General features: G+C 41.0%; 1 protein-coding gene across 2 annotated transcripts in view; it reads left to right on the forward strand.

Moving 5' to 3' along the window:
* The first annotated feature begins 365 nt into the window (after positions 1-365).
* trip4 (thyroid hormone receptor interactor 4) overlaps positions 366-17,061 on the forward strand; it is a 63,957-nt gene continuing 47,261 nt past the window's right edge. For both annotated transcript variants that reach the window (XM_046393540.1, XM_046393551.1), the window contains exons 1-11: positions 366-549; positions 1,141-1,322; positions 1,542-1,672; positions 1,822-2,040; positions 2,162-2,240; positions 2,336-2,441; positions 2,576-2,791; positions 2,897-3,026; positions 3,299-3,492; positions 3,640-3,764; positions 3,922-4,013. In XM_046393540.1, the coding sequence (XP_046249496.1) occupies positions 470-549; positions 1,141-1,322; positions 1,542-1,672; positions 1,822-2,040; positions 2,162-2,240; positions 2,336-2,441; positions 2,576-2,791; positions 2,897-3,026; positions 3,299-3,492; positions 3,640-3,764; positions 3,922-4,013 (1,554 nt within the window). In that variant the 5' untranslated portion in view covers positions 366-469. The remainder of the gene's footprint in view (positions 550-1,140; positions 1,323-1,541; positions 1,673-1,821; positions 2,041-2,161; positions 2,241-2,335; positions 2,442-2,575; positions 2,792-2,896; positions 3,027-3,298; positions 3,493-3,639; positions 3,765-3,921; positions 4,014-17,061) is intronic.

Genomic DNA, 17,061 nt, shown 5'->3' on the forward strand with positions numbered 1-17,061 from the left:
GAAAACTGCCTTTGAGTGACTTGGATTTGGATTTAGTCTCCAGCTAAAGAGGGTCTTTAGCAGTCTATACCCTCTCTGTCAGTACGGTCAGACCTGGACCCCATCGGATAATATGAAGAAGAAAAAAGTTATCAACTTCCACAAAAAGATCAAGATGGAAGCTTCTGACCTGCAGTGAGGAAACTCAACCAACCAGCACAATTACACCTGCACCGAAAAAAGAGCCAAAAGTTGTATTAAGTTAAGCTGTAGTTCAGTTTAACTAAAAATAGAAGTGACAAAATCAGGATTCAGTGGGAGGAACCTTAATCAAACGCACTGGTTGATTCAGGACGGGATTGTGTGCGGTTACGCAGTGTGCGCCTTTATTATTTCTCCGACTGGAAACACACTCGACTCGGCTCGACACACGACAGCAGTATCGTTGGTTTCCGTTTTGGTTGGAAAATCTTTTTTTTTGTTCGGTAAAATGTCGGACACTTTGTTGCAATGGTGTGTGGACCAGTTGCACCACAAGTTTGGGTTGGAAGCGTGTGAAGACATCGTCCAGTAAGAAATGTTTAAAATCTAACTCTAATCTAACTAACTGAAACGCTGACAGACTGTCGCCCAGCATGCTAACGTTTCGTGGCGCAGTGATGTAACTTATCCGGTGTGTCTGCCTACCTAAACTATCGCCAATCAAAGCTGCATGTGTTTGTTAAATTTACTGCTGCCTTTTGATAAATTTAGCTACAATGAAGTTTGGTATTACAGCTGTGTAATACACAGTGGCAGGTATGTTTGACAGGTGTACCAGCGTTTTGCTAGCTAACGGTTAATCAGTGCTTTCATTCTCCAACTTGTCAACTTGTTATTCTCCTGTATCGGTTTATAGGTAACGTTTCTAAATTGGCTTTTGTAATGGCTTGTAACGCCATGCAACTTAAAAGCTTATAAATGAGAGGAAAACGTTTTAAAGAAACTGCCTGGATAACATTAAGTAAATAGTGCTGAGCAGCGGGCCACTAGACGTTTCTGAATGCCACACGGATATGATGAAGCCGTGCTTTGATTTTGTCTGTAGTGATTCTAGGATCTACAAAGATAAGAAATGTTAGAAAATGAAATAGAAATGACTAAATTCACCCTGCTGTCTAGATATATCCTGTCCATCGAAAAAGCTGAAGAGATCGAGGAGTACGTCGGAGACCTGCTGCAGGGGACAGATGGAAGAAAAGGGCAGTTTATAGAGGAGCTCCTCGTCAGGTGGAAGAAGACTCAAAGACAGGTTGCAGATAACACGGGTCTTTACCTTCTCAGGGAGTCTGTTTCATCAGCGGGTAAATACAGTAAAGTATTACACAAGTGTTAACAACCTGCTGTGAAACTACTATTTAAGTACTTGGACAAAACTAAATGTTGTAAATAAATATAAAATCAAATGATTCTCGTGCACGCGAATGTTATTAACGTAGACGTCAAAATTTCTCTCAAATGCACCGTCTACAGTATTTTTTGGCTAGTATTGGATTTGCAAGTAAATTGCTCTCCTTTTGTAGATTCACAAGACGTGACCAAAGATAATCAGAAGAAGTCTAAACGCAAAGGCCGCAACAAACAGGAAGTGCTAACCGTGAGCCAAACAGAACCTGAGCCAGAGGCAGTCAAAACTCCTATTGATCTGATGAGGGTGAGTACACAGAACATTTATTCTGTTATCTTACTTTCTTTATGATAACACATCACAGTCAAGTTCATTTGTCGATGAACCATTTAATTTTTATTGTGAATATGATGTCTTTCTTGTCCTCTTTCCTCTCTTCAATTTCCACCTTTCAGGCCCAAGAAAACAGTAACACGTCTTCAGCAAAGAAGAAAACCAAGTTTGTCAATCTCTACAATAAAGAGGGACAGGACAGGCTGTGTGTCTTACTCCCGGGCCGACATGGCTGTGAGTGCCTCGCCCAAAAGCACAGACTTATCAACAACTGCATCAGCTGTGGTCGCATTGTATGTGAGCAGGAGGGCTCAGGACCCTGCCTCTTTTGTGGAAGCCTGGTACATAAATCTTTTTCACAGTCTTTAGATTCCACATTTGTACTTTACATCTACTTTCAGTACTTACAATCCTTATTTTCCCATTTAGCATTCTTTGCTCATTGTTTTATTTACCATTCAGGTCTGCACAAAAGAAGAGCAAGAGATCCTGCAACGAGACTCCAACAAAAGCCAGAAACTAAGAAAGAAGCTTATGGGAGGTGAGAGTCAGAAGTTGTCAGAATTTGTAAATACTAAAATTTCTGAAATAATGGAGTATGTTGATACTACAAATTTGCTTTTATTTTGGTGACAGACTGTGGAGAGAGAGAATATCTCCCACACCAAGAGGCCATGATGAAGACTGGCCTGGAGAAAGCTGTGCAGCACAAAGACAAACTGCTGGAATATGACAGGAATAGGTATCATAAAAGAGTTCCACAAGAATCAATAGGTTTAGTGCTTGGACTACAATATCAACACTTTTTACTGGACTTTTAATCATGAAACTTGTGAGTGATGCCACTTGGTTATTTACTGTCCCCTTTAACTCCAGTGTCAGGAGAACTCAGGTTCTAGATGATGAGTCAGATTACTTTGCCACTGAATCCAACCAGTGGCTGTCACCCGCTGAGCGAGAAAAGCTGAGGAAAAAGGAAGAGGAGCTTCGAGAACTTCGCCATGCCTCTCGCAAGGACAGGAAGATCACGTTGGACTTTGCTGGCAGACAAGTGATTGACGAGGGAAACAACCTCAACGAGTACTACAACAAGTAAGATGATGTGACACCATGTGAATCAAGGCTGCAAGTACTGATTTATGTTGTGTAGTCATGCTGAACACCTTTTTGTTTTAAAATGTTGGCAATGATTTGCAGGTTGGATGAGACCCTCAAGGCTATGAGCAATGACTCTGTGTCAAAATCACCAGCGTATTCTGAAAGACAAAGTGGAAGGCAGAGCAGCAGAGAGCTGGTCAACCCCAACATAATGCAGTCCGCACCAGAAGTAGGTCTATACAGTATACTGAGCATATCAGTGGTGCCACCTTGTGGTGTGTTTTCAACACGGCGCTGAAAATACTGTATTTCCACTTCAGACTCATTTGTGCTGTTGTAAATCTTGATTAGGACATCAGTGAAATGGCTTGAAATTGACAGCTTACAGCTGTTTCTCACACCTGATTTTACATAATTTTTTTTCCCATCAGAGAAAATTATGCAGGTGGTGTTCATAGAGATTCTAGCACTGGTAATGGTTACAATTAATGTACTTTCTAGTGGGTGGATGTTGGTGGCAGTGAAACCTTCAAGAGAAACGAGGGGCAGGGAAAGAGTTCGGCCGACGACAAGGGAAGGGAAGAACGTTCCAGGTTGCGACTCCAAGACAGAGAGCTGCAGGAGATGTCTGACGGAGGGTGGTGCCTCAGCATGCACCAACCATGGGCCTCACTACTCGTCAGAGGCATCAAGAGGTAAACGAATAAACAATAAACAAGCCAAATGAGCAGCATGGGATAAACAAAATCGCTGTACTAAGTTAAACACCTATAGTTCAAAGGCTTGTTTTCTGTCAGGCCTGTGAAAGCAGTGGTAACGTGTGTGTTTGTGTGTGTGTGTAGGGTAGAAGGACGAACTTGGTACACATCCCACCGGGGTCGTCTTTGGATTGCTGCTGCAGCCAAGAAGCCCACCCCTCAGGAGACTGCTGAGGTGGAAGACATGTATTGCCACATCTACAAGAAAGGTGAACACACGTACAAACACATTGTGCACAGCAGATGTGTACATGCAGCACTTTAACTGTAGTGTACACACACTGCAAACAACTGCCACAAAGTCTGATACGATGTCTGCGGTTTAGCTTGTTGGTGGATCTTTAGCTGTTCTCGTTTTGTGTGCAGAGCCCAGGTTTCCTAACGACTACCCCACCGGCTGCCTCTTGGGCTGCGTCAACGTGACCGACTGCCTGTCTCAGGAGCAGTTCAGACAACAGGTCAGTGCACGCTACGCTGGAATTAAGCGTTTAATACCAGCACTGAATTTCAGATAAGAAATACATAATAAATGTATGCTTTGCTTGTTGTTGACTTAGTGAACTGTTGTAGCTGTTGTTGTTGTGTTGACTATTGAAAGGTGGTGCTATTACTTAAGTTTCAGCTTGACTGTTGTCTCGTCATGTCATAGTATTGGAATTGATGTTGGGTTTCAGGCAATGCAGTAACTCTAGAGGCAATTAAACGTCGTCATGGAATTAATAAGACCTCTTGGATAGTGCATTGTGAGTTTATAGACATCAAGAGGTTTACTTTATCCAAGACCACGTAGTACGGGACAAGGAAATCAATTGTTCCCTCAAACAGAAACACCAAATCATTGTGATTTACTGATGCACTTAAAAAATCTCGACAGCTGCGTGTTTGGGGGATGACCGTCACTTTCTTCACACCTTTTTTCTTCTGTTTCTGGTAACTTGTGCTGAGTTTTGCTGTATTTGGTCATGTTTTTTGTGCCTTGTGTGTAAAATTGCTGCAGTACCATCTCTGATCAGTAGAGGTCAGAATGCACCTTTTTGCCAGCAACTCCCTGCCAGCCTTTTATAAGATTTACCGCTAGAGACAGTGTGCACCACAGGACAGAACACTGAAGCACAAATCCAAGTCTTCATTATGCCAGTAACCTCCCACCAAAATGGTGATATATATAAACATACATTCTCATCAGCCTGTTGCTTTCATAGCAATTATTTTGTCTTACACCTACAGCAGACATGAATAGCAAAGAGCACCCTGTGATTACTGATATAACAAGAGTGCACTCCTTTCTATGCTTTTCATTTTGTGTCTTCCATGAACACTTAAAAGTGAAATCCGCCCTTAACCAGAGTGTTACAAGGACTCTGGTTTGACTCTGAATTTGTGATGTGGCAAAGTATGGAGGTGATCCACTGGCAGTGTGGTCGGTGCTGCCGTTTTAGACTCATAAACTGTTTACTTGAGCTCTTTCACCCAAATTACTTTAATTAATTGCAGTTTTAGCGAGTATAAACTGGAAAATACACCCCACTCCCCAGCAAGTCGTCACATGCATACAGAGCCGTTCTCCCATCCGCTGTCAATGAAACACATTTAAACTTAATTGCACTGCAGCCCTCCTCTTGGCTATTTTGCCTGGCTTAGGGGAGACTGCTCTGTTCCTGCTGGTCTCATCCTCTCACAGTATATTATAATGTTTCTATTATTAGAGCTGAAACAATTAGTTGTTTTCCAAAATTAATCTCCAGCTTCGTATGGTAATCAATTAACCCTTTTTTTGCTTCCAGCCCCTGAAATGTGAATATTTGCATGGTTGCTTCTTTGATAGTAAGCTGACTGAAATATGTGATTGGTATTTTTCACTGACGTTGTATAACTCTGACTGATGAATTGAGAAACTAATTTGCAGATTAATCAACAATAACAACAATTATCAGTTGGAGACCTACATATTATAGAGGTAACGTTGGGCTTAAAACCCAAGTATAAAAATGTTGTTTAGTAGACATTATTGGTCGCAGTGTACTACAGAACCCTCATTAAGTGTTTACTTTGCTATTTTCACATTAGTCAAACTAAAAATCTCTAAACAAATACACATTTATGTTGTGTAAAAACATTTACATGCCTGTGCCATGTCTGTAGTTCAACAAAACTCACACACACACACGGGTTAGTCTACAGTGAAGCTGAACAAACACTGTGTAAACACTGCACAAACATGTCCTCACCTTGTAAAACTACAAGCCCTCATGCACATGTACACACATGTCCTTGATGAGATACTGAAACAGATCACCTTTGGAAATTACAGTCTCCTGTTGCAATTTACACAAAAGAAAAATGGAGTCTTGGAAAAAGCAATGATACCCTTTTTGAATGTTGTGTGTGTGTTTCCATATCTCTGCACATTTTTAAGTGTGTGTCCTCCTCCACAAACACAGTTGTCTTATTTCTGAGGAGCTCTGTGGATCTTTTGGGTAAAAAAAAAAAAAAAAATGTGTGCTGCTACACGGTTTTCATTCTTGCTGCTGGGACCTGTAAATCTAAGGGCTTTCCCCTTTTGTACTCTGTCCTTATTCTCTCCTGCACCACTCATTCCACCCAGGGCTGTAAAATCATGTTTGCAGGCAGTGTGACTGGCCTTTCATCCTGTGAAAGGGTGTGTGTGTGTGTGTGTGTCCACTTGCACAGAGCAGCCATAAATAACACCCCCACCCCACACAAGGCCCCTCAGAAAAAAAGAAAGGCAGATGTAGGAAACAACTTGAGAAGAACAACAGCACCAAAGCACTAGTGGTGGCGCTGAATAGTTTGTTAGCGCTCATTCCAGTCACCATTTTGGAAAAAGCAGAGACCGTTAGCCTGTTTAACCTTTAGCATCTTGCTTATATTTTCATGTAAGCAGAAGAGTGCATGTTGTGCTAATGCGTAGTAGCATGTAGCTGAGCTGCTGGGCTGGACGAGTGGGTGAGATGTAGGATTTACTGTCCTGTGCTGGCAGTTGTGGGTGGCTAAAAGAGAGGGGGGTGGGGTGGAGTGGTGGTGGTAAAGGACAGACAGCCATTATTCTTCAGGCACTTCTAAATCTGCCCCTAGTGAGGTATGAAATATTTAGAGAGAGTGGAATGTGGGTAGAGCAGGAGAGCATGAGAAAAACACCACAAATGCCAAAAATGCAGTCAGTGTAAATATTTGAATATCACTTGTCCAGTGTGATAGCAGTCATTCCCCTGTTGGGGCACTGTTGTACAAAGCAGCACCTAAAGCCTGCTACCTTGCTGACAAACAGTGAAGAAAGACCACCCCGGGCAGAGCAGGATTTCCATCTGTTTGACTTGGACCAATTCTCTCCCTCATTAGAAATTGACCGGTATATTGATCCGTTCGCCCCATAATCTCTCACTCCTCCCAACTCCCCAGCCCCCCGTACTACTGATAATTGGCCAGCCATTATGATCTGTGCTCTGTCTCTGCAGCCCTACCCCCAAGTGCTCACTCAGCAGCGGGTTGAGATGCAAGCCCGACCTTCCCTCTGCAGAGAGCAGAGGGGGGTGGGGCGTTGGGAAAGAGAGAGGTATGTTAGAGACTGAAAATTTTCATGTTTTTGCTGGAAGAGGCAGAGTGAGATAATTAGAAAGGATGAGCAGAGAGCTCCAACCAAACTAAGCAGCTTTATGGGTGGTGGATATGCTGCAGATGGTTTACTTTACACATACAAATGACGCTCAACTGTGAGATATTTTAAAATTGCGCATGAAATTTAGTCAAACGTCATTATTAAATTTCGAGTGCAACATTTATCTACACGTGCACAGACCCATTTCTCAGTCTGGTTCACAGCACAGGCAAAGGCACAACACACCACATACAGAGCTCGAATCGCACCATCAACTCACTCCTGTGGTGAAAAAATTCATTGGATCAATCCACACGCTTAATAAGGGTCTGATTTATTACTCCGTTCCAAAGACCTTATCACCGGCTGCAGAGCTACATGTCTTAGTGAATGCAAGTCAGAGAGGTCGAGTCTTTTTAAAAGGCGCGCCGAGAGCAAAACCAGTGACTGTTCAGCATTGTATTGATTTATATGAAATGACTATGATGGCAAGATGTCAAAGTGGTGTGTGGGTGTGTGATCTGTCCATATATTATCTAATCAGAAGACTCTCTGAATGTCCTGATGGTGAAATGTGAAATGTTGACATAGTAATGCAATCTGGAGGTTTCAGCATTCAAAGAGGTTTTCTGAGCAGTGATGTTTCACAGATAAGCACATCTTATTCACCTCGAGTCTATTGAAGGCTGACATATAACGGGTCCCCTGGCAGTTATATATATAGATATATATATCACATAGACACATATTTGAGACATGTACTCAGTGTTTTATTGCTGCGGTCCCTTAGTGCTCTGCACTCAGGTTTCACGTTTCCTTGATGCCAATTCAGTTTTATTTCACTAAATGAAAAACAAAAGTCAGAAATTTTTCTCTGCAGCCTTTTGGACATGTCACAATAGAAGCACACATGAGTAATGAAATAAATGATAGTTAAATTACATTTAGCTGTGTCAGTCTTAGGATCCTGACTGCCACACTGTCATGGCTTACTGGGACACTTTGAAGACATAAATAATGAGAAAGATAACGTTCTCATGTTGAATGTCTCCCCTGTAATTTTTACATGCTGGATTCGTGCACGCAGTGTTGTTTACAATGAAGGGAAGATACTTTTCATCCCGGTGTCAGGTTGCATGGCTCCTTCTGCTTTGTGTAGGTTTTCGTAATGTTTGGAACAGCTTTCTCTGCATATATGCAACAGTATTATCTGCATAAATTTAGGTGCCCACATTAGAACATACAGTGATGGCAAAACATAGAGTGTATAACAGTGTGTGTTTGAAGTGGTCCTGGAAAATAGAATCCTGAGGAAAACTGACTGGAAGAATTGGTGTTTTAGTTAGTATGCATTTTAGTAATTAAAATGCATAGAGAATAGACGGTGATGGTTGTAAAAAAAAAAAAAAAAATGACGCTGTCATCTTTACAATAGATCTTAAACGCAACCCTGATAAAGCAGTCATTGTCTCATCTGGATTGGATTTGTTGTTTTAAAATGAGAGCTTGCCCAGTCAGTGAAATGCTTCTTTCACAGTCCAAACTGCACTGATTGGAGAGTCATTTTTCATTCGAATCATTAGTCAGCTGTGCTCTGTATCTGCTGCATCTGTTATCTCAGTCTCAGTGTCATACTTCCCTCCCTCAGTGTGCATCAGTGGTCACAGGCCAATATTTTACCTCTATCTTTTCAGCATCCAGTTAATGATAAAATCCTTTATTGTGTTCTTCACTGCAGCTTAACCCGTTACAACAGAACATACTGTATCTGTGCTGCAGCTTGGTCGATGTATGCACACCAGCACGTGTCTGATAACTGAAACCACTAGCTTGTACCATATAACACAGCTGCAAGCCAAGCCACTTATCTGTTAAAAGAAGTGCTGGTTTCTGTGGAATTCCATTTGTGCAAGCTCCTGCCTTTGACCTCCAGAGTGGAGCTCCCGTGCTTGTTAGGCCGGCTGGAAGCTCGGACTGATGCCCGCGTTTCCTTGTGTGGTAATGTGATATTTATATGCTGAAAGCCTTCCTGCCAGCATGCCATACACATTCTCTCTCTCTCTCTCTCTCTCAAACACACACACTCACAGGATATATTGGATGCATTCCAAAGGAAGGTAAGTCAGGCAATGCTATTTTTTCTTCCGCCTGTTCCTCAGTAAAATTGTGTGAATCGTTAGAAGTGGCTGCTCCGCTCTCTTCCTGCTCCACCCGACCCATCCATCGTTCCACTTTCATACCCCCCCCCTCCAACAGTCTGTTTTACAGGTCAGGGCAGTGAGGTTATATGCATTCATGGAGAATTCAGATTATGCTCAGTGAACACACATACAGCCTTACATGCAACTATACATCTTTCTCTCTCTCTCTCTCTCTCCCACTCACTCTTTCTGCACAGCCTCAGACACACACTAACACACTCACATTCCTCCCCTTCCTCCCCGTCCTCCCTTTTCCTTGCTGGGCAGTTTGCCATGGCAGAGAGGTCAGACATCATGTGATTCTGCAGTGGTGTGTAGAATGCATTCAGCCCCAGGGTCCCCAGGCACTGGATGACAACCAACCAAACCTCAGTCACAGGTTTTCAACAGCATGAAAAATACATAGAACCATCTGCCAGACTTGAAATGGCCTGCTATGGTGTTTAGAATTTCACTGCTGCTAATAGGACTTGTTCCTCCCGCTGTACGCTGATCACAGGAACTTGGAACAATGATAAAGGCAACAAAGACAGCTTCCTTTGAAGGTCTGAAAGACAGCAGTGTTGATGAAAATAAGTCAGAATCAAAGAGAGGTAACTGAATACCAAGCTGTGTGAAGTGTTCGACTGAATGCAGAACAGTTTGAAGTTCTTCTTTTTGCTTTCAGAATAATGCAGGTTTTGCTTGTTTAAATCCGACCCCTTCAAATTGTGATTTATTTCTAAGCAATAAAACTGTTTCTTTTTTTTTGCGTCTCTTTTCTGAACAAGTAAAGACTAGTAAAAATATTCTTGATTGTTTTTAGCAGGTACCTTTTTAGTGTTTAGACAGATGAACATCCAAAGGACAGACAAGAATGTAAATTATTTTCTAAATTCTCGATGATGAATAGAACATATACAAGAAGTAGAACTGATTCACTCAGAAAGAAATGTTCCTCCATTTTACCTTCATTTTGTTTATAATAGAAGTAGACTTTAAAAAAAAAACCAAACTTTTAAGTACTTCTTTGACATAATTCACTTTTGCCAGCTAAATTTCCCTACAAATACATTTCACACAAGCCATAAAAGTTGTTTTTTGTAATTGCTAGCTAATTTGAGTAGTGGCTGGACATTATATGGAAGAAATAAATGATCCCATCCAACTACTAGTGAATAAACTGAGGGACTAAAGAGAATCAAAGGCATTAAATCAAGTCAATGGACTGGAATCTTTGTACCCCAGATTTTAAAAGCCTGTGATCTTGTGGTTAAAGTATGTTTAGCTGTTGCTGTTTTTGAGTAGGTATGTTTGCAATTTTGTCAGCATGGCTCTGCAGACAACTTTTTGGTCCCGGTACAACTGGAACAGCCTTTCTGTTTTTAGTTTTTAAGGCTCCGTCTCAGTTTGCACTCTCTTTGAAACAATGGCCCCAACTGTGTTTCATAGTGTTTGCATGAAACAGAAAAAAGTATGCCCCTGTAGGCTTTAATATTGCGTTCTATTTCATGCCTTGCCCCATGCAAATTCCAACCCCCCACAATAAGCTTTAATGAAGCATAGAATCAATATGTTTGACATTTATCTCCCATCTCAACATCTGGTGTTTGTTTTTGATGCCCCAAAATGGCTCCTCATGGGGCCAGAGCCTGTGCCAGTTTTCTGTTTTGGAATGAGGAAATGAATGAAGGTTATGTGTTGCAGTCAGTGTGTACTTTGCACAAAGTCAGTGGGCGATCGTGTTTCCCCTGCTATGGAGTTATCAGGAATTGGAAAAGCTTGCAATTTAATCATTATTCTTTCTGCCTGTTCCCATCCAAATGCGAGCACAGACATTACTTCACTCATTACGTCTGGCTGACTTGGAGTGTTTTTGCCAGATTCCCCAGACGTGCCTATACAATTGCTTTATGTCACACACGCCTGCGTGCGTGTTCATTTGAGAAGAGATCTCTATCCAGCCAAGCCCCAACCGAGCAGCAGTGTAACCACAAGTATCTCTAATAGAGAGGAAGAACCAGAGAGACAGAGAGGGAGAGACTCTGCACCACTGCAGGGTCAGAGATTACAAACTCAATTGTGCTCTGTTGGATGACATGTCTGCTCAGCAACTTCCTGCTGGCGACATCAGAGTGGAGGGAAGTATGAAGAAAGGCGGGGGAGGTGGGGGACAAGCGAAGCTTCTAGTACCATTAATCTTTCTTTGTTTTTAGCTGCTCCTTGCCCATAAAGCCTGTGCTTCAGACTTAATCCCAGGATATAATCAGTGGGAAAAGAAAGGAAAATGAGTAGTTTGAGAGGATATTCCCCTCTGATTTATTATATTTGACAAAGGTGGTCCCTTTAGGATTTTAATCCTCTACCATTCACCAGTTGGTTTCTTATTTGAAGTATCTTTTGCATTTTTTCCAATTCAGATTGTGTAAAATCTATACCACGTATCTGGAACGCTTGTTTTCAAATTTGTTTAAGCTTGTTAAAGGTGTTAAAGGAAAATGATTATGCCTTGTTATGTACTAATCTCAGCAAAGACATCTATTTAGCCCTCAAAATTTTGGATAACGATCACAGAGCAGCGTGAATGGTCAGATAATAATAATAAAAAAGAATATGTTTTTACAGAGCCTCTTTAGAAACAAAAGCCAAGTGTTTACATAGAGAAGCTTTTCTGTATACGTAACCATGATTTTTTTTTTTTAAAGAAATTTATGAGACTGGTAACAAGTTTCTCCATCTCATCTGTTTTGTGACTACATTAATTGGATCTGTTAAGAGGTTGTGTCCACAAGCTGTTTTGCCAAGATACGAGCTATGTGCTGCCAGCTGTTGTCATGGCATCAAGTCTTTGTTTTTTGAAGATTGCCAGCATCTTTAAAAATGGTCTGACAAACTGCAGACAGCAAGTGCCAGATTTAATCAATAGTAATGCTTCACTTTGTAATTCAAAGTACCAGCTAATGTGTTATTATATACCACAATTTGACCTTTTGTGTTCATTAAAAAAATCTGGCTCAGAGTCCGTGACAGATGTCTTCATATACCAGATCTTGAGTTCAGGATCTTTGTCTATTAAAACCGTGACATGGAGTCAACGCTTCTCAGTCCTACCCAGCTTTTCAGTGTTGTTTGTCTGTAGTGCGTGAGCTCTATTAGTCTTATTTAGTAAATGTCTTAATCTCACAGCAGAGGGAATTGTGCCTTTATCTGCTATGAGCCGCTGTCGATTTAAATGGCAGGAGCAGTGTGATCATTATTTTCAATGAGGCTCTGCTGATACACGCTGAGGGAAGCAGGGAGTTCACAGTCTGCCTCAGGTAGCTTGTGATCAAACAGATTTAACATAAAACATGATGCGCTTTTCCTTTGAGTGGTGATGGTGAAATGTCTTTCAACTTTAGTGCTGAAGCGTGGCAAGGTGAAGCTGCACAAAGTGTCTGAGTGTCCACAGAGACGCCATCTCACCTCCGAGTGGATTACTTAAAAACCAGCTCACTATTTTATAAGAGCATAATCCAATTAAAATGTACATGCAGTTCCCTTGAATGACCCAATGAAACTTTCAAGTTCAACCAAGGATTGTTTTGTTTCACTTAAAATTAAACCATCAGTCACGTTACACAACAAGTTAAAAAAATGGCATCAAAAAACGAAAAACAAAAATCTGACTAACATTCACATTCAACATTCGGTTCAGCATGTGAAGGAACTGTTAGTGTCTTCTGATAAACATTTTAAAAACAATGGTAACATGCTTACTAATGTTTACAGATGACACTGAGAAATATATTTTACCAGCAAATAGTTTCCTAGCTGAGCAACAACAGGTGCTATTGTTCACACTGTGAGAATGTAGATGCGTCTTATGTTTATGTTCATATATCTTTGTTTAGTGTGTATCTAAATGCAGCACATAGTCTATGTAAAATTAACATAATATGTTACTGTGTCATTAAAAAATCTTATGTTATTATTCTAAAAAATACTGAGAATCAGTGAGGAATTTGCTCCCTGCCCTACCAGCTACAGCTGTTTCTCTCTTGTGCCTGTGCCATATTTACAGAAATCACTCGAAGCACACACTGCACAAGCTCTTCTTGCCATGGTCCACTGGGCAAATATGCCATTAAATGCTTGTGCAGACTCAGTGTGTGAAGCACAGTATTGATTTACATGCAACATCGTTTCCACTCATCTCAAATATCGGGTGGTCAGTGTAGCAAGAGTAAAACTCAGCATAATTACTCGAATGCTGCTTTCACATACACCATGTACTGCCTGTGCTGCGTGTTTAAAAAACATAAGCATGTTATTGCCAGTGAAGTGCAGCCTTGGTCATGCCATGGAAGAACACATCTTTTTTCCCATTTAAATTAAAGGTTTTTCATTTTGAGTCCAGATGTCTCTATAATTATGCTGGAATTCCCCAAAAGCAATTGAGTCATCTTCTCATCTGACCTCAAGTTCAAATAGACCATGTGAGAAGCTATTTAGCATTAACAGGAATTTTGTTAACAAAAATTAATCCTTAAGGACAAAGTTAATCTCATAATTAATCATCGCTTGCAGATTCTTAATCAAATGTTTATGTGGAAAAATATCTTGTAATGTCAGATGTGTGTGTATATAGCTATATAAGTGGGCTATAAAACTCCCTTTTGGAGTGTTTCTGTGGGATTTTTTGCCCATTCAAGCAGTAGAGCATTTGTGAGGTCAGACACTGATGTTGGACCAAAAGGCCTGGCTGACAATCTCCATTCCAGTTCATCCCAAAGGTGTTGGATGGGGTTGAGGTCAGGGCTCTGTGTGAGCCAGTCAAGTTCTTCCACATCAAACTCATCCAACCATGTATTTATGGAGCTTTGCTTTGTGCACTGGGCCACAGTCATGCTGGAATAGAAAAGGGCCTTCACCAAACTGTTGCCACAAAGCTGGAAGCATAGCATTGTCCAAAATGTCTTGGTGTGCTGAAGCATTAAGGTTTCCCTTCACTGGAAGTCAGGGGCCGAGCCCAACCCCTGAAAAACAGGCCCAGCCCAATACTTTTGTCTATAGTGTAATTAACAACCCACAGTAGGTTTTTCGGGTACTGGTTAGTTTAAAAAAATGTTCCCAATTGTCACATCCACTGTGTAATATTTACATTTACATTTGACAAGCACGTTGTAAGTCATCATCCCAAAACCTTTCAGCTAGCAGTGAAACATGCTGTTTATGATAAGTTAACAGTCTGATCTGATGACACTAGGACTAAATCCAAGAAGAGCTCTTCTTTATTTGTCTTCAACATGGATCATCAGCTGGTAAGGATAACTTTGTGTCATGGACATCATGGACATCCCAATAAAGCGTTTATAAGATGAGATAATCTTTAATTGATCCCCCACAGGGAAAATTTCGGTGTTACAACAGCACAAGGTCAGAATAAGCACAGATAAATAGAAAAACTTAATTAAAATAAATAATTAATCTTGTGTAAAATATGATTAGAATAAAATAGAAGCTATAGGAGTGCAATAAGACACAACATGCAAAATTACAACCAAAGGCAGCGCACATACAGTATATTTAAGCATGTTCAGTATGATTTTACAGGATGATCTGGACTGGAAACATTAAAAAAATCAGCTGGCGACGGTGTTTCCTCCCAGCTCCTGGAGCTAACATTAGCTTCATTAGCTAGCAGTCCGCTGCAAGAAAAGAGAAACTACTTTTTACTGCTTCTTTGTGAAATCAAGGACCTTTTGTTTCAAAAGTTACAAAGTATTTCATGTGGTAAATCTGTGTCGTAAACTGCACACATTCCGTTCGAGAGCAGATATAGCGGCTTAGCAGTCACTCAGTTGTCTTTCGTTTCAGTGAAGACCTTCATTATTCAGAGAGTAAAAAGATTCAGGGTTTTATCAGTGCAGTGCAGTGTGTGCAATGTCTCTAAGCCAAGAACTATTTTAGCTTTCTTGCTCAGAAACTGTAAAGTAGAAATTGAAAAGGACTTGTAAAGAGCTCTCATTCAACACCTTCTGTTTAGCAGTTCCCTGTGTTCTCCCTCGCAGCATATCACTTGGATCACTTTATCTATTGTAGGCTGTAGTGCTAACCCATGGGCTTAGAGAAACCTAAAACTCGCCTTTGATAAGAATCAAGGGACTGCCTTCCTTCCTTCTGTGCTCCTTTCTCAACCATGCTCATTGCCAGCCTCGGGAGAAGGAGGGAAGAGACAGTTATTTCCCACAGAGGCTGAGTGAACACAGATGGGAGGGCTGTACCCCAGTGTCGGAATATCAAAGCAAATATTCACCTTAAGAGACAGACATGTTCATAAACTCCGCAGTCCTTCTCAATTTCCACATTATGAAATAAAATGCCCACTGTGAAGTGGTTTGTTACCTTACTTAAAATACGAGCCTTTTTGCTGACAGCACCTGTGTTAAGGAGAGCTGGATTTGTGGCACCGATAAAAGAAGATTGTGGTGGAAAATAAGAAGTTTTAATGCCTTAGATTCCCTGGAATTTTTCTTTGAAGTCAAAGTCTGAAAGCAGACATGGTAATTGTCTCCAGGGGTTCTTGCTCTGTGTGTGTGTGTGTTTGTGTGTGTCTGTGTGCGCGTGTAGGAAACTACTAAGTGGAAGGACTTGCCTGTGTGTTTTTGTGTAACTGCAGTGCAGTCGTTTGATACTTCAACTCAAATATAATAATTACATGCACTTACTTTTTCACTTATCGTGTTTGTGATTTGTAATCAAACGTATCACATAATATTTTCCTCACTAGCTTACTGATTTAGAAATTGTCTATTCGTTTATTTATGTTTTCACAGAATGCTCTTTTCCACTGCACCCGTCAAACAGAAGCTTAACTGTGAGTACAAGAGTGAACCCTTTTCCTTGGAAAGTTCCAGCAGTGCGCTTGTTGAGTCTAAAAAGCTCTGAGTGTTGTGAGGCGGTCTTGTTTTCTCCTTGCCCAAGGGCCGCTACAGGAGTTGAAGTCATAAACATGGCTGGGAAAGTAGAACTGGGCTAAGTAAAGACGCCTGTGTGAATCTCTTTGCAACAACACATGACTTCACTACACCTGTCAGCACTAGTGCTGGCTGAAAGGCGATTCTGTGGCTCGCTCTTCACCGGCAGCGTTTTTGTAGAATAGAATTGTTATGCTTATGAGGCGGGGGAGGAGGAAATAATTTTAATACCTCTTGCTCCTCTTGTGCCTGCTCCTCCGGGGAATTTTAATAGTTTTGTGGCGTTGACAGCTTGAAGTCATTTAAATTAAGACAATAATGAATTTGCTGAGGGGCACAGTTGATTCTTGAGCGAAATACCACTGTACAAATATACCAAAGCATCACGAGTTCATATCAGTAAATCCTGCCAAGATTCCTGACTCATGGTGTCATGTCGCTCTGACATTGCCTTGATGGTTTGATTAAAAAAGACAAAGGTTTTTGCTGTTATTTATTTAGTACAAACTTGTATCTTTTATCAAAGGCTTGGGAGTTTTTACATTATGTCATTTTTAGCTGTACTGAAATGAAGTATTTTTAAGGCGAAGGGAAGTTGCAGTTGAGCAGACTGACACTGTGGCACTAATTGGAAAATCATGGCTCGGGCGCTGAGCTTCTGATAATGAGACATGTCTCTCGTTGTGTTGAGGATATTAATAATGTAAAGATTCAGGAGCCAGTGTTGGACACTCCTGGATAATTAATGTTC

This window comes from Scatophagus argus, chromosome 1 (genome assembly GCF_020382885.2).
Source record: "Scatophagus argus isolate fScaArg1 chromosome 1, fScaArg1.pri, whole genome shotgun sequence".
NCBI lineage: Eukaryota > Metazoa > Chordata > Actinopteri > Scatophagidae > Scatophagus > Scatophagus argus.